This window comes from Akebia trifoliata, chromosome 1 (genome assembly GCF_017979445.1).
Source record: "Akebia trifoliata isolate Shusen 1 chromosome 1, ASM1797944v1, whole genome shotgun sequence".
NCBI lineage: Eukaryota > Viridiplantae > Streptophyta > Magnoliopsida > Ranunculales > Lardizabalaceae > Akebia > Akebia trifoliata.
In genome coordinates this window covers 5,043,876-5,066,006 of record NC_141375.1, presented here as the reverse complement: position 1 = coordinate 5,066,006, position 22,131 = coordinate 5,043,876, and the positions used below count along the sequence as shown (strand labels likewise).

Genomic DNA, 22,131 nt, shown 5'->3' with positions numbered 1-22,131 from the left:
CAATGAAATTGTTTGATTTTGTAATTTATGGGTCCTACTTGTCAGATCATTTTAGATGTTACCTCTCAACAACCAAAACACTAAAATTATGAGTAATGTTAAAGGCACCCCACATATTAATAAAGGTAATCCACACTATAACCAAATTGTTTTATCTTATATAGGTTAAAATTTTTGGACTGAGCTGATTTTTGGTGAGGATGATATCCTAGTTCATTCTAAAAGTTTTACCATATAAAAAAAAAAAAAATTAGTTATAGTGAGATGCCCTTGATAATAATTTGGGGTGCCTTTAACATTACTCTTAAATTATATAATTATCAATGAATCACAAAAAGGTTTTTTGAGAGAGTTTTCTTTGTGTCGCACACAAACTTTTACTAAGATTTATTTTTAAGAGTGAAATGAGATCAAATACATTTGCACAACCCATTGGGATTAGCTGAGATGGTAAGGAGGGATTGGATATATTCCCTAAGTCCTAACTTCGAGTCTTTATATGCCCCTTCATAGAAATATGATTATTTAAATAGGATCATATGACTAGGTGTTGGATGGGACATGACGTTAGGGATTAGTTTTGATGGATAAGATGGACCTATGAGTTGGGCAAAACTTAATAAACCATGGTCAGCCCACTAGACTCGAATATACCTTATTAAAAAAAATACATTTGTACCAAATAGTTCCAATTCTCCATTAATGGTTGAGTTTTAAAGGAAACCCGCATACAACCAGATTGTTTGAAGATGAAATTTTAACCACCTATTAGATATTGAAACTATTAAATACATAGCATAATATTTCTTTTAAAATGTTTGATTTTGTAATTTATCGGTGAATGGTTGAAGTGATTCCAATGATTGATCAAATTTAGGAATTTTTTGGATGACTTTGAAATCTACGAAGGGATTAAGAATTTATGTAGAATCAAATACCCATAGATATCCGTCTAATAAAATGAGATCAATACGAATTGCCATCGGATATATATAAGGATTCTGAATCAAGCCAATTGTATCCATATATCTAAATTTTATAATTCCAATGGTTATAGGGATTTACACTCAAATTAATTTAAATTCACATTTTTTTTTTCAAAAACTAAAATAAAAATTGCCATCCATTTGTTAATGACTAATTTTATCACCAAATGACAAATAAATGGTTATAGGTACACTCAAATTAATTTAAATTCACATTTTTTTCAAAAACTAAAATAAAAATTGTCATCCACTTGTTAATGACTAATTTTATCACCAAATGACGAATAAACACGCCCCCCTCCCTATTTCTTTTTTTTGCAGTTGTTATTGTCACACAAACTTTTGCTAATGTTGCACCAATTCCTACGTAAATCATCAAACAATTGGGTGGCATTAGCAAAAGTTGGTGTGGGAATAGAATCTCTATCTTTCTCTCTTGGCTACGCAACCAAGGTTTAGTGGTCCAGGTAGTGGGATCAATACTCTACAAACCTTACCAACCTAGCTAAATAAACACCTTGAATGACACGTAAGCCTTGTTATCATCTTTGGGTGAAGTGTGATCCAACACTACATCCCAACAGAAACTACAATAGACCTCAATAGGTTGGTGGGTAGGTAGTGATGGGAGCATAGAAATTCTTTTACATTATAAGTATGGTAGTGGGTGGACCCCATCCTTATAAGCCTATTTATAAGACTTTTAGTTGCAGTTTTGGCTCGCTTCACCTGCCAACGTTTCATTCTGTTTGATAGGAATCACGAATGGGAATCAACAATTTTTATAGTTTTAGTTCTTCTTCTCTCTCTATTAAGCTTATGTGATTATTTACTGAGGTTTTCACTTTGCAACCAAAAAAAAAAAAAAAGGATAAAAATAATGTGTTGTGGGACCTATTATGATCGTTTCTGAATGTTTTTGAGTGAGATGGGAATGAAACATTGATTCTAAAATATTAAATTTATGAATAATATTTTAAAAATATATTATGAAAAAAATCTAACAATATTAAAATGAGATTGGATATTTAATTATCTTATCTAATATGATTGGATGATCTTAAACATCAAATATATAAGATGCAACAAATGGGTTTAAAAAAGTTTTCTAGGATGGATGATTAGACTACGTGAAAATTAAAAAATTCAACAGACCAAGGCCTACGAATTTTAGAAGTTGAATTTCAACAATTCAAGACCATCGAAATTCTTGATGTTCTCAGATTCGATGGTTTAAAGTCGTCGAATTCTTCCCATCTTTCATTACTTTAACGATTTTTATCTGTCGAAAAAAGAAATTGATAATATAAAAAATTCAACCCCTTGATCTGTTGAATTTTATGAAATTCGACAGCATGGGTCATTGAATTTGAGCTTTTTTTTTCACATTGTGTTACACAGATTTACGAAGGGTTATTTGGAGTAAAAGATTTAGTAAAATGGGATCCCATCCATAATAAAGTTGGGCCCACCCATCAATGGATGCCATGTGTGCTTCTTTGGAGGATGTGGTAGACCTTACTTAGAAACCACTTAACAAATACCTTAAATATCCCACAAGTGAAAAGAAATTATTACCTAATTATCCATCAAAAGCAAGGAAGGAAAAGGATGTGTTGTTAATGCTATCTGACCAAAAATCACAATGTATAAAGTCTTAAATACCATCAAAAGGAAGAAAAAAAAGTCAAATAATCCCATTAAAACAAGTCTTCTACTTAGTAACCTCAAATCTAAATATTATTTATATTTCTCCCCTTCAACTTAAAGCAATTCTACTCAAACCTTATTTTTATTTTTTTAACTTTCTTAAAATTTCTCTTCTCACCGATCATTTATTAGTTAATAATAAATTAGCCCTCTTCATAAGTAGTGAATACAAGTTGATTTTGAATATAAAATGTTCAATAAACCAAAATAATAACTTCATTTCTAATTAGATCTTTAAGATTCCATTATTTGTATATTGTAAACCTAAAAATCATGAGAGACTCTTTTTGGTTTTAGTTTTTCAAATTTTCACCATCTTACTTCAAAACAACGGAAAATAGATTAACAAGGTTTTGTCTTACTTAATTTTAGTTTTTAATTTACTTGAAAAATATTGTTTAGAGAAACGTTAAAAAAAATTATGTGATATTTCTTTGTATTATTTACTTCTTAATTAAAAATACAATTGAGAAAGAACAAGTAAGGAAACGTATCATAGTCTATATTTTTAATATACAGATGGCATATTTAATAGTGATAACTTTTCAAAGAATTTAAACCCTCATACATTGAAAATTATTTGAATTTTTATTTTGAATAGTGATTTTTTGATGCCCCCCTACACACGCCCCCAGACGTGGCATGTGCTAAAATCACAAATTCTTTTTCTTGAGATACACAATTACACATATTTACGAGGATGTATAGTTGTGTATCCCGACCATTGTTTTAAAACTCGATTTCTCGTCCCATCTCGTCCATGCAAGATACTGAGTCATCTCGAACGAATTTTCCGATACGTTTGAGACATCTAGTTCAAAATTTTGAAAAATGAATGTCGGATTTTAAATCCCATCCGAAAAATTGACTTGTCCGTCCGTCTCGTCCATGCTTGATATCGAGATGACTCAGGTGATTCATCTTGGTCTTGGACAAGTTTTGAAAACATTATCCCGAGGGGGGAAAATCTATGATTGTAACCTATGCCATGTTAGGGGGCATGTGTAAGGGTAGGCTTCAAAAAATCACAACTCTTTTAGTTTTTAGAAATAAGAAATATTTTTATGTTGAGGAGTATTTATATATATTAGTGTTAGATTTTTTTAATTTTTAATTTTTTTTTAAATTATAAAATTATCCATATAAATAAGATAATGTAGCCATTTAAAAATAAATACTTGTGCAAGGAAAATTTATAATTAAGTTGAAAAAGCAAGATATGGGAAAATTTGTTTCAACTTTCAACACTTTGGTAGAGTATGTTTCAACTTTCAACACTTGAGGTCGGTTCCCGTAAGAGAATCTTAGAAAGTTACAACAAAGCCCAGAAAAGAAAATTTGTTCTCTCTTTCTCTTAAAAGAGAAATTTTTTGCTCTGTAAGTGACTTCAATATGAGTTTTCTCTAGCACTTTTTGGTTTCAGCTTTAATTGTCTTTATTCTTTAATAACTAATAACAGTATAAATGGTTTTCTGCAAATTTCAGAGCTTGTTGATTCTTAAATGAGAAAAACTTAGGTTCTTCTCTCCACAGTCAAAAACCATTTTTGGGTTTCCATTGAAGTCCCTTCTTATTACTTTTAACATACTATTTGTGGGTCTTCTCTCTTATCTATCTTCCCTTTTGTTCATAAATCATCCTTGAAGACTACCCATCTTTGCTTATGTTAGTTATTTGAAATTCTTTATTTTTCTTCTGCTTTTATTCTTATTTGAAGTGGATGGAGATGCAAGTTGTTCTTCTGCTGATGAAACTCGGTGTTGTCCTCATCATTTTTTTAGTTAATGGATCTTCAGGTAATTGTTTTTTTTTTTTTTTTTTTTTCTTTTTACGGTGTTTAAAGGTTATTTCTATTTGATTCATACAATATAATTTGATGAATTTCCATGTTGCATTTGATGTTTTTTTTTAGAACAATGGGGAGATATGGGTTCTTGGCAATTAATATTATATGCTGTGTAACAGGGGGAAATGATTCACATGATATGTATGTTTATTAAGTTGGAATAGAAATGGTGTTTTTTTTTTATTGTGTTAGATATGTAAACCAATATGCCAAAAGGCCTAGACCTGTTGGAACATGTAAAATTTAAGCCCTTAATCACTAAGGCATGTAACAAATCACCGCGCTTTGTGGTCGGCATACACAGCGGCTTTCACTATGGGCAGGGCACTTCTTGGGGCTTTTCTCAGAGTTTTTTCCCGTAGCCCGTAGCCCATAGCCATCCAAGGTAGTCTTTCCCGTGACTCAAACCGAAGAAGTGGGATTGGCTCTGATACCAAACGTTAGGTACCCAAACCAATACGCCAAAAACCTTAGACCTGTTGGAATGGTCTTGCGTGGGCATTCAAGCAATGAGCAACATTGAGCGTTTCTGTTAATAATCTTATTACTCTTCTCTCATAAAAGTAGGTAATTGGTAGGTTCAAGGTAAGCCCTACGACAAGTACTTATTAGCCCCCCACCAAATGCAGAGCAAAGAGAGGGTGGCTCCTGCTCTTAGTAGGTAGAGTAAGGAGCCTAGCCCTTGATTAGACTGTTGGAGTCATCCAAGTAGGTTGCTTAGCGGTAACAACTAACATGTAAGTAAGTATATAAGTATTACCCTTAAGAGAAGTGGCCCTTATGGTCTTTGGTTTATGCTCTATCACAAGTCCAAATCTCTCCCCGAGGGGGAAGAGAGAAGAGGGATAATGATCCCCTAAGAGATGAGGGTCACAAGGAGAAGGGGACTGCGTCAAGTTACATCCTTAACCACTTAGGCACGTAACATTTTGTGTGAACTATTGGAATAAATACCATAGCAACAAGGTCAATTGGAATTTTTTTTTTTTTCGGCTAGGTTTTGATCTGAACTTCCCATTTTGTAATTCCATTACTGTTGGTTGAGGCTTAGAGTCCACATTCATATTACGACACCAAAGAGATAAGGGCTTAACTTTCGGCATCATTAACACCTAGGTGCGTTTGTTGTATTGGTTGGGTTTATATCATTTGGTATCAGAGTCAACACCATATCTTGTGTTCAAACTTCAGAAGGTGCAACGTCGGAAAATGGCTATTTAGGGACACCAAATAAGGTACCAGATTGAAATCCACCACAAAGTGGGCACCAAGGGGCCTTAGTGAAATGAGTGACCTGAGGAAAGGGCTACTTGGGGTCCCAAGGAAGTATTAAAGTGAAAGCCGCCACAAAGTGCACCACCATGGACATCAGCTGCAAAGCATGGCGGTGTGTTACGACCCCAAAGAGATATGGGCTTAGCTTTCCACACCATTAAGACCTGGTGATTTTGGTGTATTTGTTAGGTTCGTATCAGTTTAGATTTTGTTGATAATGCATTGCTGATATCTCGTTCCTTGGTAATCTTCTTTTAGAGACTCCTTTGTTGTTTAGAGCCACTATTAGTTCAGCATATTTAGTAACAGCTTAGGATTCCTCCAAGCAATGATAAATGATGAATGATCCAGTCCTAATTTATATTATGTTTAGGCAGTAACTAATTAAAAAATAATACCAAGTCCACCACCTCTGCTGAATGGTAAATTTGCTCAATCTAGATACAAGTAATTGCTATTTTATCCGATGATACTTTGATAAATCTTATTGTTTGACAATACAGGATCACTTGTACATTCTTCTACGGAATCCGCACCTATGCCACAAACCACCCAAGGGCCAATACTATCCATTCCGTTGAGTCCAGAAGCATTGCCACCACATACGCCAGCACCTCCACCCCAGACCAGCCAAGAGCACTCACGATCGGTTCTACCGAGCACTCCTCATAGAAGAGCACCAACTATTAAATCCCCTATCACAGTGCCAATTTTTCCAAGTACGTGGTTAATTAGGCACAGTTGTGCCTCACTTGATCGCTAATTGAAACCTTCATACCATACATGATGTTGTTGTATAAAATAATGCTTATAGATTGGTAAACATAAAATTACATATATCTTGAGATTTGAGGGTCGAACAATTGGAACAACTAGATACTTTTGTCATTGACCTTATGATGGGTCTTTCCCAATATGATGTCACAGACCCTGCCGTCTCTCCAATATCAGCTCATCCTCCTCCCAAGAAGAGAGATATAACGCCAGTCGCTGCACCTCCCAAGGAAGAATTCAATCATTTTCCACCCATGAATCATTCCCGAAGTAAGTATGCTTTATGGGAAAATTTATGGATTAGAAAATGAGGATGCTATGCCCATCACTATTAACATTTTCAGTAGGTCCGTATACTTTTGCATCCCCAGCACCACACAAAGCCACAAGGCCCTTTAATGATGCACCCGCACATTTCAAGCCGTCTCCCAAACCTCCAGCAAGGATACGGGCTCATAGTCCTGCATCTTCACCTTCTATGTCATTTCGTAAGCGTCATTATGCAAGTAAAAGAGCGAGCAGCCCAACGTCTACACCATCTTCTTCGTTTCCTTCGACATCCAATCACCCAGGTTTGATATTTTTAACTAAAACTGTCTTAACCAACTTAACATTAATAGGTTACAGTATGTTCTCAAACATTTTGATGATTGAACTCTTCTCCTTTTCTTCGTTTTTACTGCATTTATCTTCTATTAACGACCTGATCATCCGTACAAAAGAAAGATTATTAACATCACATAGTACTCATAAAGAAGAATAGGTGGCAAAGGCACCGTGGTCTTGCTAAGATGTAATACAGACTTCCTTAAGTAAAACAGGGAAGTCTAGACAGTGTAAGTGTCTAGTTTTGTTGTTTGTTAAAAGGTAGTTAGTGTAGTCGATATGACTAGCTATAAATCCTGTGTTTCATGCATGAACGAGGCCTATTGAGGTCCATTACCAATATATACGAGAACAAATATTGAACGGAGAAATTGTCCCTACGCATAGAGTACTGAAGAGAAGTAGCAGACATCTTGACTTTAGGATTGCCAATCTTGAAGTCTGACAAAATTCGATTTCAACTTGGAACACATAGTTGAAAGTCGGTATGTGGGAGGGTTAAGTCTAGATGTTGAAAATATCTTGAAAATTGGAAGGTTCTCATTTACCAGTTTTGTAAAGGGCAGTACATAAGGATGTTGATTTTTTTGTTGGTCAAATTAGAATCCTACCTTCTTAAGTATAAAATGGGTTGAAAGCTTTGTGTCAAGCAACTTGAGAAGTACTCGAATCTTGTATTAGAGTTATAGCTTATAGTTGTAATACATTTCCTCTTTGTTCTTCGAGCCACACTTCAATGGCTAGTGTGCGTTCATGTTCTCTGCTGGTCCACCCACATAACAAGGTACTATAATATTCCAACAGTTCATGTTTAACATGTATCTCCACTGTAAAATTGGGATGTTTGCTTTGATTCCTTATTGAGTTCCTACATTGCAGGCCCTTCAGTATCTCCCTTTCCTTCAAGAGTGAGTTATGGTTCACCTACACCTTCACCAGTATCAACGGTTCCATCTGAACGAAACAAAAGTATGGGAAGCCTTATCTTATGTCTTTTCATTTTATTATGAACCTTTTCTAGTAAGATTAAAGAATTATATTTTCATGATTGCCCTTTCTATCTACAAGAGCCGATTCTTTCCCCTACAAACGATTCTCCTTCACGGTCTTCGAAAAGGAACCCACCACCAATCCAAGCACTGCCACCTCCTCCTCCTAATCAAGGTATGTGAACACGAGATTATGTCTATCTAGATAGTGTTTTTGTTCTATTTGTTATGCCCATAGTGACAAAATTGCGATTTTAACAGTTGTCAATCAAATCATGATTTTTCAAAAAAATCACGATTATTCGTGATTTAATTGACAAAATTTTTAAAATAAAATCACAGATTATTTTTATTTTTAGCTTTTTTTAAATGTTATTTTATCATTTAATGTATGAAATACATATATTTTTACATTTTTTATAATTAAAAATTATTTTTATTTTTTAATTAATTCAATGTTTTCTTGACATTTTCCTAAGCTTTCTGTTGCCGAACTATTCCCGAACCCTGATTTTGTCACTATGGTTATGCCTTGTACATCCTTCATCAATCAGAATTTTGTGACATTTTTTATGGTCCTACCTGTAGATTGTTCATCAGTGACGTGCACAGAGCCATTAACAAACACCCTTCCTGGTTCACTGTGTGGATGCATATGGCCGATGAAAGTTGCATTACGTCTTAGTGTTGCATTATACTCCTTCTTCCCTTTGGTTTCAGAACTAGCTGAGGAGTTAGCTTCCGGGGTTTCCATGAAACAGCGCCAAGTTCGGATTATTGGAGCAAATGCAGCTAGTCAGCAGTTGGATAAGACCATTGTACTCATTGATTTGGTACCACTTGGAGAAAAATTTGAAAATAATACTGCATTTTTGACCTTCGAAAAGTTCTGGCACAAGCAAGTTGTCATAAAAAGTTTCTTGTTTGGTGACTATGACGTATTATATGTTCACTATCCAGGTATATATAGTTAACCAACCAACTACTCCAAAAGGCCGATCTGTTGGAAAGGAGGAGAACTATGAATATAAGAGGGTCACGGGGCTTAACTGGGGTATGACACACTGAGAGTGAAGAAAAATATACACTCAACACTCCCCCTCACCCATAAGGGTGGAAAGAATCGAACCCATGAACTAATACGAACCTAGTGCTCTAATACCATGTTAACCAACCAACTAATCCAAGACTGATCTGTTGGAGAGGGGGAGAACTATGAATATAAGAGGGTCATGGGTCTTAACTAGGGTATGACACACCTGAGAGTGAAGGAAAATATACACTCAACATTTATATATTGATCCTCCTCATTTTCTTGACAATTTTTTTGTTCTTTATCTCGGATTTTAGACTTGTTATGAACTCTTACTTCTCTTTAGGTCTTCCCGCATCACCACCTCTACCACCGTCAAGCATTACTACTATAGATGATATTACAATAGATGAAGGGTTGCACTCAGACCATGGAAATAATGGAAGGACAATAAAGCCTCTGGGGGTCGACATAAGGAGGAAACGGAAAGATGGACTTGGTGGCATTTCAATTGCTATCATAGCTCTATCTTCTGCCATAGTTATGAGTCTGTGTATTGGAGTGGCTTGGCTTTTGCTGCAGAAATGTGGAAGCCATACTCATCTACCCGAACTAACTCCACAAGACTTAGTACCCTCCCTCACAAAGCCGTCAGGTAAACGTTTAATAATTACAAATCATTGGGTTCGTCCCGAGTGCTTTTAATTTTGATAAATAATAAAAAATAAATAAATTTAGCAGGCGCTGCCGGATCTACGATGCTTGGAACTGGGCCTAGTTCTGCATCGCTCTCCTTTGGTTCTAGCATCACGACCTATACAGGATCTGCTAAGACTTTCAGTGCAGGTGAGATAGAAAGAGCCACCGATAACTTTGATGCTTCAAGAATAATTGGGGAAGGTGGATTTGGGCGTGTGTATAGAGGTATTCTTGACGATGGAACAGAGGTGGCCGTAAAGGTTCTTAAGAGAGATGATCATCAAGGTGGCCGGGAATTCTTGGCCGAAGTTGAGATGCTTAGCCGTTTACATCACAGAAATTTGGTCAAGATGATTGGTATATGCACCGAGGATCATGCCCGCTGCCTGGTCTATGAACTCATTCCAAATGGCAGCGTGGAATCCCATTTACATGGTAGTAATGAGTAGAACTCGCTCTGCATTCTTGGTTTGTGTGTGTGTGTGTGTGTGTGTGTGTGTTAGGGTATAAAATGGGTCGGATTTTATCCGAAATCCATGTGTTCCAAAATTTGTATTTAGCAGGTTTGGGTCCTTGGAGTAGATCCAAGTAAAAAAAGTGGGTCGAATATGGTTTGATGTACCATGATCTGGGTCGGATATGGATCCATCCATATATCCGCCTAGGTCCACATTATATACTGCTTTGAAAATTATATTTTTAGGTTTTTCAAAATATCCTTTTCTACTACTTTAATATAAAATAAATTCTTATAAATAACATGATTATAATGGTAAATAGAATAGTATAGCAATTATAAGGAACAAGTATAGAAGAAAAAATGTTGAACTGTCCAGAATCCGGATTCGAGGATATGAGTCGGGTTCGGATATGGATTTGGGTATAGATAAATAAATTCGGATCTGAATATGGTTTTACTCAGATCCGAGCTGAATCCGACCCCTTTATGCCCTTGTGTGTGTGTGTGTGTGTGTGTGTGTGTGCGTGCGTTCGTGATATTGATTCTTGGAGAAATGGTTGTGAATGTGTTTCCTTTTTATCCTCTCAGGAGTGGACAAGGAAACTGCTCCACTTGATTGGGGTGCTCGAATGAAGATTGCACTTGGTGCAGCTCGAGGTCTTGCTTATCTGCATGAAGACTCAAGTCCTCGGGTTATACATAGGGATTTCAAGTCCAGCAACATCTTGTTGGGACATGATTTTACTCCTAAAGTATCTGACTTCGGCTTGGCTAGAACAGCTCTGGACGACGGAAAAGAACACACATCAACACATGTTATGGGAACTTTCGGGTATGATCTTCTTCTTTAACATATTTGCTGAAGCCTTTATTTACCATAGTACACCTTTGGAGCTCTCAAGACAGCTATGGACATGGGTCCTTGTTGAATATGGCAAACTCATGGCTGAACTTTTGCATTACTAAATTTTTGAAGGGGTAAAAATTATTTTCTTAAAATTAAACGATAAGACATAACAACGACATCAAAGTTCAACCTTATACCAAAGGTTTTGGGTTGGCTAATCGAATCATGTTCCTCCATTCCATTATGTTCGGAGCCAAGTCTTTTGTTATTGAAAAAAAAAAAAAAAAAATGGGAGAATAGAAGATATGAACCTATTAACATAAAAAACATATACTTCAAATTCCAGATTAGTGTCTCGGGGGGGGACCGAGAGACTCTTTACATGATCCTGCACCTCATTATGCTTGGCTTCTTTATATGCTCGTGCTTTTTAGAGCCTGTTTGGATACATTTAAAAATGTAACTTTTTTTTTTTTTTTTAACTTTTGAAAGTTGAGAAGTTTGTTTGGATTAATTTTAGAAAACTATTTTTAAAAAGTTAAAATTGTAATTATCTATAAAGGAAAATGAAACTATTTTCTACTTTCTAAAAACTATTTTCTCCCAAAACTACTTTCTTCCACAATTACTTTCTAATTTCTACTTTGTATCCAAACAGGGCCTTAATATCCCTGGATGTATTGTCTAACAGTGTGTTTCTCAGTTATGTAGCTCCAGAGTACGCAATGACCGGGCTGCTTCTTGTCAAGAGTGATGTTTACAGCTACGGAGTAGTCCTTCTCGAGCTCCTGACAGGAAGGCAACCTGTGGACATGTCACAACCACATGGCCAAGAGAATTTGGTCACTTTTGCTCGCCCACTCCTCACAAGTAAGGAAGGGTTAGAGATGATCATTGATCCGGCTCTAGGCTCTAATTTTCCATTTGATAGCGTGGCGAAGGTCTCCGCAATAGCTTCAATGTGTGTACAACCGGAGGTCTCTCACCGGCCTTTTATGGGTGAGGTTGTACAAGCTTTAAAGCTAGTGTGCGACAAGTTTGACGAGACTAAAGAAGTAGGATCTGGTGAGGATTCATCCATTCTACATATTGATGCTGGGACCAGTATTGGTTCTGGTTCGGGTCAGTTTCAAGAACGTTCACTTGCCTATTACCCAATGCCAGACTATGAGTCTGTTCTCGACGCCAAATGGGCACTATCGGTGTCAGACATATTCGGTACATCAGCAAGATTTGGGAGACAGACATCAGGATCTTTTAGGAGGTACTCGAGTTCGGGACCATTAAGAACGGGTAAGAGCAGGAATTTTTGGGAGAAAGTAAGAGGTTTGTCTAGAGGTAGCATGAGTGAGCATGGCTTTTCATCTAAGTCATGGGCAGATTCTCATTGAGAATTACTAGTGCAGTCCTGAAAATATTTCTTCCCATAATGTTGAAATTCAAATCCATGAACATCAGCAAGTTATTTTTTAGGGTATTTTGAAACACCCCCAGTTAAATTGGTGATATTAGGTTTACCCCCTTGCAAAATGCAAGATTAGGTTTACCTCCCTTGACGATAAATCAACGTTGCTTTTTCTTGATGATTTAACAGTGAATTTTTTTATTTTTCTTTTTCCAAATTTTGGTTTAGTAATTTAAGTATGTGAAGAGCATTTTGAAAAAAAATTAAAATTTCACCATTAAAGTCATCAAGAAAATGCATGTTGACTTATGGTCAGGGGAGGTAAATCTAATATCACCAATTTGGCAGGGGGTATTTCTTAAATACCCTATATTTTATGACCGATGCAGATCAATAACGTTCTTACTTCATGTCGGGACTAGGAGGAATGGTCTTGATTTTGATCCTCTAGAATGTCATATATAGGTGATCTTTGTCGGTATAATGTTGGAATTTGAATGTAGCATCCTAGTAAAGCACAATTGGAGATAGTGCTTGCTCGACATGCTCATGTACGTCATTGGATGCCGTGAACATCAAAGGGTGTTGGTGTCAACTCCCGAAATCGGTACTGTGGTGTGTGAGCTAGCATTATTCTTTTTGGACTGAGTATGGAATTTTACTTGAATATGATGTAAACCACATTGATTTTGTTTTAGATAGTTATGTTGATTTCTTCAAACAGATTCAAATTAGCAGATAATAACAGTTGAATTCCATTTGTTTCACGAGGTTTATACATATCTGCTACGAAAAATCAGAACAATAAATTTCATCTCAAATACAACACCAGCAATGGTGTTCTAAGTTGGTTTTTATTTTACACCAGCTGCTCTTCCTAATCTTTCTCTTAATATTTTCACTCCCACATATCTGCACACCACAAAACAAAGCAATAAATAAAATCAGATTTTAACACTTCAGTTTCACTGAATAACTTGCAGATTGCATATGTGTGTGTGTGTGTGTGTGTGTGTGTGTGTAGAGGTGAGCGAGGAGTGCCAGCACCTCATGCCATAACCCATGCCTGCTTTGCAAAGCAACACCTTCCATGTTCCTTTGTAAGCATGGTTTTCAATCTCTGTTTCCCATCTCATTTTGTTCGTAAATGATGATGAGTTGGACGAGTTATCACGAGATTTTGTGTGTGTGAACCAGAAAGAAGGGGGATCTCGGTCATGGCATTTCATCTCATTCATGAACGATATCAAGATAACTCGGGCAAGTCATCTCAGTATCGAACGATTTTCAAAACCATGTTTGCAAGTTATTAGAACCTCAAGTGCACATGTTGCACAATAATATGACATGAGTGAGCTATGATGCTAGCATTCGTCGCCTATTATGTGATAAGAACCTAACTGACACACCAAAAGCTCCTAGACAAAAACGGTCCAAGTTTGGTCCTTCTCTTAATTTAGTAACATAGTAGTCCACTCTGTCGTGACTTTAATTTTGGTATCAATCCCTCGAGTGTCCCCAAGTTTCCCCTTCCACTGACGCCGACGGTGGTCCACTTTGTGACGACTTTCACTCTATTACCCTTCTTTTCGGGACTACTAAGTGTAGCCCCTTCTGTTGACACCAACGATGGCCCACTCTGTTATAGCTTTCACTATAGTACCCTTCTTTGTGGGGCACACATAGTATTGGCTCCGATATCATTTGATATGAACCTAACTATCGTACCACAAACATAATATCAGTCTCTTGGATCATAATATAATGAATGATCTTACCTGCCCATCATCATGACTGTAGCTTGAGGATTTGTGCCAGGCGAGTCAGTAAAAGTTGATCCATCTACGATGCGGAGTCCATCGACACCCATGACCCTATAATGGGAGTCCACCACCTTACCCACATTGCACCCACCATGATAATGCCATATAGTAATGACTGTGTCCTTGCAGAACTGCTTTAGGTTCCTTGTATCATTGGTATGATTAGGTATCAGATTCACATTAGCCTTAAGGCTCATGTTAAGTATCATCTCCATGGTGTATTCATTATCATTAGTGAGCTCGGTGAAGTACTTTGAACGTAGGATCTTCTCGATCAAACGGATGCCATGAACGCATCGTTTCAGATCATGTGGATGGCTGAAATAGTTGAAAGTGACAGAAGGGTTGTCATCAACATTGGTGTTGATCAAGCTGAGTTCACCCTTTGAGAGTGGGCCCACAATCTTCTCTAAAATAAAGCCACCCTTGAATAACTCGTAGGGTAAGTTCTTCTTGTTTTTCATATAGGCTTCGATGGCTTCTGGCGTTCTTTGCTTTGGAGGAATGGTTGATAATTGCCCAATCTGTTTTTCCATCAAATTACATATGATCTAAGATAATGGTTTTTCAACAAAAAAAAAAAAAAAATTATTGTAATTTTGTAGATAAGAATAGGAGTCATGGAGTAATGTTTTAAGAGAATTTATATTGTCACACCAATTTTTTTTACAGCACACCATTTACGAAATTATTATATATAATAATTCGGGGTATATAGACAAGAAACCCAAAACCCAACCCCTAAAACACAATATTCAATGGTTGGGATAGAACATGTATCATGAGGATACATTTGTATCCTTAATGTCCCCACTTCTTCTCCAACCGACCAATGTTGTGTGATAAAAAATTTGGTCTGACAATATATAATAAGCTCACTTTTTTTATAGACCCGACCCGACCCGACCCGGTCCTAAAACCCACTCTTTAACCGTAAAATTTAAGCCAGCAAGCCGGGCCTGGCCCAGCCAAGTCGGTCTATTGATACCCCAACATGTAATAGGGGGTAATAACTACTTAATACTAGTACTAACCTCGGCGACATGATGCCATGGTTGCATTGAATACTATCCGAAGACTGGCCAAATCCGCTGCTCGCCTCAATGAACACTCCCACTTTCGTAATCCCTACTGTTTGTATTAATGACTGCTTCACCGGTGCCTTTGTTGGTATGAATATGGAGTTCATGGGGTTGTCCGACATCCCTTTACCGACAAATTCATTGTTGAGTACCACTGGAATGTTCATTTTCTTCAGGTCAGCTTCGGGCCCTATACCACTTAATAGTAGTAGCTGAGGGCTCCCAATTGCACCCGACGAAACTATCACCTCACTTTGATAATTCTTCGTGACGAAAACTTGATGTTGTTGCCCTTTTTCGTCTTTGAATACAACTCCTATGGCCTTGGGTCGCTTCCCTGTATGACAGAATTCAAACAAACGTTTATGTCTATAGGTTTGTTTGTTAAACATGTTATTGTCAGTAGTCTCCTTAATGAGCTAGAACCCACCTATATAGGTCACGGGTAGAGATAAATAGGTAATGACTCGGTCAACTTATGAGTTGACTCGGTCAAATATATTTAAATATATTTTATGACCAAAGTTAACTCAAAATCTAGGTGAGTCAACGATTTTTAAAACATAGTTCTAAGCCATGCAAACATTTACCTGTTATGTCAAACATAATCTTTTGCACAGTTGCATAAACCAGGACCCGGAGATTCTTAGGGTTCCCAGAAGCCAATAGCTCGGCCGCAGTGTGCCTATGACCATTTTCGTCGAAGATGGACCCTCCAACCTTAGTCCCATAGATGTGATCAAATGAAAATCCATTATAAGGTGAGATACCGACATCCAAAAGACTTCCCCTTAATGCTTCCTGCCATGGCGCGAGTTTGGGTCGTTGAACAATTTGCTTCTCGACCCATGGGTATGACTCTTTCACCAACTTAGGATCCCAACCAGCTCTTTTTACGTAACTGCAGACCATGAAGAAACATCAAAGATTTGCATACTTATACGTACTTTCTTTGGCTTACTAACTTACTAAGAATTGAAATCTTACTAATGTCGTTCATGATCTAAAATAAATATTTTTTTTATTTGATCCAAGGCTCCTTAACTTAAAATAAAAATCTAACAGTGAAAAATAGATTTTTTTTTTTTTTAAATTATTTTTAAAGTTCTTAAAATTTTATTTTCTACATCATTGTGGCATCTGATCACTTTTTTGGATGAGTGGTCAGGAAACTTTCCTTACAAACTTAGCGAGGTAAGTATTTAACATGTTTATAGACTTTAATAAGAAAATTAAAAAGCTAGAAGTCACACCAAAACACTGCATCAGACACAATCTTATACTAAGTACAGTATGTCCTAATATTAAACTTCAACCATCTGTTGGACTAACTAAGTTTATAGTTGGTAGCCTTAGTCATGCATGTTTATGTCTAGATCAGAAGTTGATAAACCAATTAAGTGGTCTAGATGAAAAAGTTGTACGATTTGGGTTTGAAGGCAGGTCCATTAAATAACACAGCTCATATGACATATTAAAATGAGGTGAGATAATAAATATTGCTGCAAACTTTCATGACACAAGGACATAAATAGGGTAAGCTCATGTTTCCCTTGTCATCTGTAGTAAATATAAAGTATAGAGGAATAAGTATGGTAGGAAAGCCTTTTGTAAAGATTATTCAATGTGTGGTGTCGGTTGAAATTACTGAGAACACACCATCTTAATGGGTAATTTATTTACCTACTCACCCTTTTTTCTGTTCTTTTTTTTCTTTTTCTTTTTTTAATATTTTTTAATATCACAAGGTACACTCTTTGGGATGGGACTAGTTTGCAAGGCCAATCCTATGAAAAGTTTTCCAATAAACGACAAAATATGTCAGAAGGTCACCTAATTTCGAACACACGACCAAGAGAACAAACCTTTGTTGCTAGTTTAACAGCAGAAATTAAAGAAAAAACACAAAATATTAGGCTGTCTATGGTTGTTAAAGTTTTTCAATGCTAGGCCTCTAGCATTACAAAATGTTGATTGATGTAGAACACTACTGTGTTTTAGATGGAAAAATATAACTCAATACCAAAATGTTTTTATAAAGAACTCTTTTGGAAAGTAATTTTTATGATAATTTTTTAGGTAAATTTTACTTTTCCTTACTTTCGTACGTTTGCCACCCAAAGAACTTAAATTGATTGAAGTCAAGGGCGGAGCTAGTAAGGAGCTGGTGGGGGCAATTGCGCCACAAAGAACTTTGAGACACCCCTATATTTTCAACTAATTACATGTCCCATTCGTCCCCACTCCCTCACCTCTCTCCCCATTTGCCCCCACACCCTCACCTCCCTCCAATGCCCTCCTTTCAATTTTTTGTTGATGACATTGTGTCTTGATTAGGCCTTCTCATATACTAATTAGAAATGACCTAAATGTCCTTTTCTTCAACCTAACCAAAAACCTCTGAATTTCTCCCTAAAACCATTTATCTTCAAAGTCTTAGACTATACAACTAACCACAGTTTGCCCCCACTACAAAAAAATCATGACTATACCCCTGACCGAAATTTTGACAGAATCGAATGGAGGAATAAGAATCGTTCCCTAATATTTTGCAAAAGAGATTATATGATTGATGAGGAGGTTAGGGGGAAGGGAGCTAGTTATATTAATACTTCAAGATAAGAACCCACCATCTTGTGAGTTGGAAAAAAATAGAAAAAGGGGTCCACAAAGGGGTCCACAAAGGGGCCTTGCAAGTTAATCAAAAAATTTGTCTGGTTGACCTATATATTTTCAAGCAAATAGTGATGTCCTAGGTAAATTTGATTAAATGATTGTAACCACAAAATTTGGAGACTATTCTTTCTCGATAAGTGGGATCCTAAGAGGCTCCATCTAATAACTTCAAAATAAAATAAATCTGTATGAGAGAGAGAGAGAGGTCTTGGCATTGTATCTGCTAACTAGGAAAAGAAAATGACAAACCATAGCATCTTAACATCCATTAATATATCCATTCTCAAACATAATTTTTCAAGAATTAGTGCTCATGCCATGTTTTGAGAGAGAGAGAGAGAGGTCTTGGCATTGTATCTGCTAACTAGGAAAAAGAATGACAAACCATAGCATCTTAATATCCATTAATACATCCATTCTCAAACATAAATTTTCAAGAATTAGTGCTTATGCCATGTTGAGAGAGAGAGAGAGAGTCTTGGCATTGTATCTGCTAACTATGAAAGAAAATGACAAACCATAGCATCTTAACATCCATTAATACATCCATTCTCTAACATAATTTTTCAAGAATTAGTGCTCATGCCATGTTTTGAGAGAGAGAGAGAGAGAGGTCTTGGCATTGAATATGCTAACTAGGAAAAGAAAATGACAGCCATGGCATCTTAACATCCATAATACATCCAATCTCAAACATGATTTTTCAAGAATTAGTGTTCATGCTATGTTTTGAGAGAGAGAAAGAGGTCTTGGCATTGAATATGCTAACTAGGAAAAGGAAATGACAGCCATAGCATCTTAACATTCATTAAGACATCCAATCTCAAACATGATTTTTCAAGAATTAGTGCTCATGCCATCTTTTGAAAGCGAGAGAGAGTTGTTAAGAAACTTGACATACCAAATATAGCATCTATTTTTATAGAGCTACCATTGACACCCTAAATTTTACTTATTACACCCCAATTTCTTAAATTATTTATCACACCCCAATAAAAGATTAAAACACACCCTTCAAACATTACAAAGGTTCAGCTCAAATATTGTCTCAACATTACAAAACGTAATAACATTCTTTGAAACAATTTCAGTAGGTTTTTACAATTATTATTAGGCTCATTTAAAATCGTAAACCCAAAAAATTGAAATCTAGCAACCAAAAAAAATAAAAATTGAGAGGGCTTCTACAGGCACCCCAACTTTTTTTATTTTGGGTTGCCAATAACAGCTCCTCTTTTTTTATTTTGCTAATCAAGAGTATTAGTTAATTCCCTAACATCTTATCAAATCATCCATCAATCATCAAATCTCAAACAGGATTTTTCAAGAATTAGTGATCAACAACCAATTATCAATTTTTCTTGCCATAATGAGGATATATACCTAGGGTTTTCATATAAAATTTCAATTTAATTAAAAATAAAACATAGAGCCTAATTAATTAAGAGATGACATACCTTGAGCTTGCCCTAGTGTAGAACCCAGCATTAATAGAAGTGCCTCCACCCAATACCCTAGCCCTTGAATTAAAAACCCCATCAGTTGAGATAAAAAGTTGAGAAGCAGATTTGGTGAAGTGTCTGCTAAACCAATATGGAAGTTTTGCAAGTGAGAGACATTTGGGTTGTTAAAAGGAACACCCCCTCTCTCTAGTACAAGAACCTTGTAGTGTTGAGAGAGGGTTGAAGCCAAGGGACACCCAGCTGTTCCACCTCCTACAATTATATAATCATATGCCTTATCATCACCGTTCGATGATGATGATGATGATGACGACGATGACGATGATGATGAAAACGAGCTCGCGGGTTTGATAAAGGGATAGTGGTACTCAGAGTGATCTCCCTTTCCTGCATTGTATAGCTCATGAAGAAGATCATAAGTTATATATAAAGGGAAATTGTAGTAGTTTAACATCATTTGAACTACTTAAACTGAAAATCTTATAAACAACTATGTTTTCATTTCTTTTTTAAATAAGTAATTCATTTGAATTATGTAGAAATGGATTAAAAGCTAATTCAATGTTTAGATGAAAAACAACAATAGGGGCTTCTAGATTTTCTTTCCTTTTTTTTTTTTTCTTTCTAGATAGACTACCAAACTTTAATCAATAAAAGTACACCACCATCCTCATTAATAAAATTCACATGCTCATCAAGAAGAGGAGGAAAAAACGGTTACATTAGTCTTTTCCCCCATTTACCTCTTTAAAAAAAAAAAAATCAAAAATCTTTTTTTTAGGGTGTCGGGGGAAGATGGTATCAAACCATGGTTTTAAAACTCAGTTTTGCATCTCGTCTCGTCCAAGCTTGATACCGAGTCATCTCGGACGAGTTTTTCGATACATTGAGACATATCATTCAAAAAATAAAAAAATTGAACATGAGGTATTACATCTCAGTCAAAAAAATGACTTGTGAGTTGGTCTTGTTCAACTCCGATACCGAGTTAACTCGGACGATACATCTCGGTCTCGGACGAGTTTTAAAACCATGTATCAAACCCTTGATGTGATGTATCCAAAAAAGGGTTCCTTTTTTTCCCATCTCACTATTCCTCAGTTTTTCACAATGGTTTTTCTAGAATTTCAAAATCCCTAAATTGATCAAAAATATAAAATAACTTCTTGGATCAAGTAATCAGATTAGGGGGAGAAAAAAAAGATAAACGACCCACTTTCCTCTTTTATATTTTTTTTTCTCATCTCTCTATTGCTCAGTGTTCCACAATGGTTTTTCTAGAATTTCAAAATCCCCAACTGATAAATAAAAAATATAAAACAACTTGTTGGATCAAGTAATGAGATTATGGGGAAAAAATATTTATAAAAAAAAAAAAAAAAAAGACACACATTTCATCTTTTTATATATCTTTCACTATTTCTCTTGAGATTAAATTAAACAAATGAGAAGAAGAAGAAGTATTGAACCCATAAAAAAAATTAACAAAAGAAACCCAAATAAACATCAAGAGAAAAGAACTAATAAAACCAAATAGAAAAACAATGAGAAGAGAGAAGAAAAACCTTGGGAGTCACTTATGATGTTGCAACAAAGAAGTGCAAAAAGAGTGAGTGAGAGCTTTACTACACCCACGACAGCCATGGAAAAACAAAGATTTTAAGCGAGAGACTACAGTCCCAATAGAAACACTTGCTTGACTCTGAGACTCTCACTACTTGATGTGTCTATCTTTGGTTGGTCTTGTTGGATTATATACAATCACTAATGTTAACACCACTCAGTCATATTTAAGGCTACAATCACTCCAACTGATAACTCATTAATGATGGACATTAATGCACAGTTGGAGTAGGAGAAGATGCATAGCCCACTTATACACATAAAGTATTCCATCAGTTCATGGCCAGCTTTCTGCCTAGTATGTAAATAAAGAAACTTGGTATTAATTGAGAAAACAATGCCACACAACATCAACCATAGATCACAGGTGTATATATACATACATATATAAGGAGACATTTAGTTGTCTGTCAAGCCATTTCATTCAAATGGGCTAGCTTGTTTCATCACCATTAATCATCCTACCTACAGAGATCCTATATTGAGTTATAGTGAAGATTAGATTGATCAGATCCGATCAGACTGGTTTTACCCATCTGATTGGTGCATCTAATATATGCACACCAAAAAAATTTATGTGCAAGCTTGTGTTGGTGTTAGTACCATGTGTTGATTTGCCACAAAAAAGGGATCAACTAATTGCACACCACCTACTACCAATTGCACTTCATCACTTAAAATTTTCCCTTTGCATCCCATTTGGATGATTGCACTCCAAAAAAAATAAAGAAAATGTTTCACTCCATCATTGTTTTTATTTTCATTAGTCTTCAATTAAGCCCACAGAAAATTTTATTGGTTCACTAATTTTTGTAAGAAATTCTTACTTATATA

General features: G+C 35.9%; 2 protein-coding genes across 8 annotated transcripts; one reads left to right on the top strand and one right to left on the bottom strand.

Moving 5' to 3' along the window:
• Window positions 1–3,917: 3,917 nt before the first annotated feature.
• Window positions 3,918–13,327, top strand: LOC147410504 (receptor-like serine/threonine-protein kinase ALE2). Of its 7 annotated transcripts, XM_086436186.1 has the most exons (13): window positions 3,918–4,073; window positions 4,182–4,289; window positions 4,414–4,492; window positions 6,321–6,536; window positions 6,745–6,861; window positions 6,936–7,163; window positions 8,077–8,166; window positions 8,266–8,361; window positions 8,775–9,146; window positions 9,566–9,874; window positions 9,958–10,353; window positions 10,967–11,210; window positions 11,929–13,327. In XM_086436186.1, exons 3-13 carry the CDS (start codon window positions 4,417–4,419, stop codon window positions 12,614–12,616), a joined length of 2,832 nt encoding a protein of 943 aa, XP_086292312.1. In that variant the 5' UTR covers window positions 3,918–4,073; window positions 4,182–4,289; window positions 4,414–4,416; the 3' UTR covers window positions 12,617–13,327. The 7 variants fall into 7 exon arrangements, with proteins under 7 accessions (XP_086292312.1, XP_086292309.1, XP_086292304.1 ...); XM_086436183.1 differs by lacking the exon at window positions 4,182–4,289; XM_086436178.1 differs by having other exon boundaries at window positions 4,182–4,492.
• HTH (Glucose-methanol-choline (GMC) oxidoreductase family protein) lies at window positions 13,318–21,324 on the bottom strand. The gene is given in 7 exon segments (XM_086436222.1): window positions 13,318–13,542; window positions 14,409–14,977; window positions 15,484–15,872; window positions 16,126–16,436; window positions 19,669–19,780; window positions 19,783–20,061; window positions 21,240–21,324. Coding segments are annotated over 7 exon segments (1,797 nt in total). The 5' UTR covers window positions 21,319–21,324; the 3' UTR covers window positions 13,318–13,484.
• Between the last annotated feature and the right edge of the window lie 807 nt (window positions 21,325–22,131).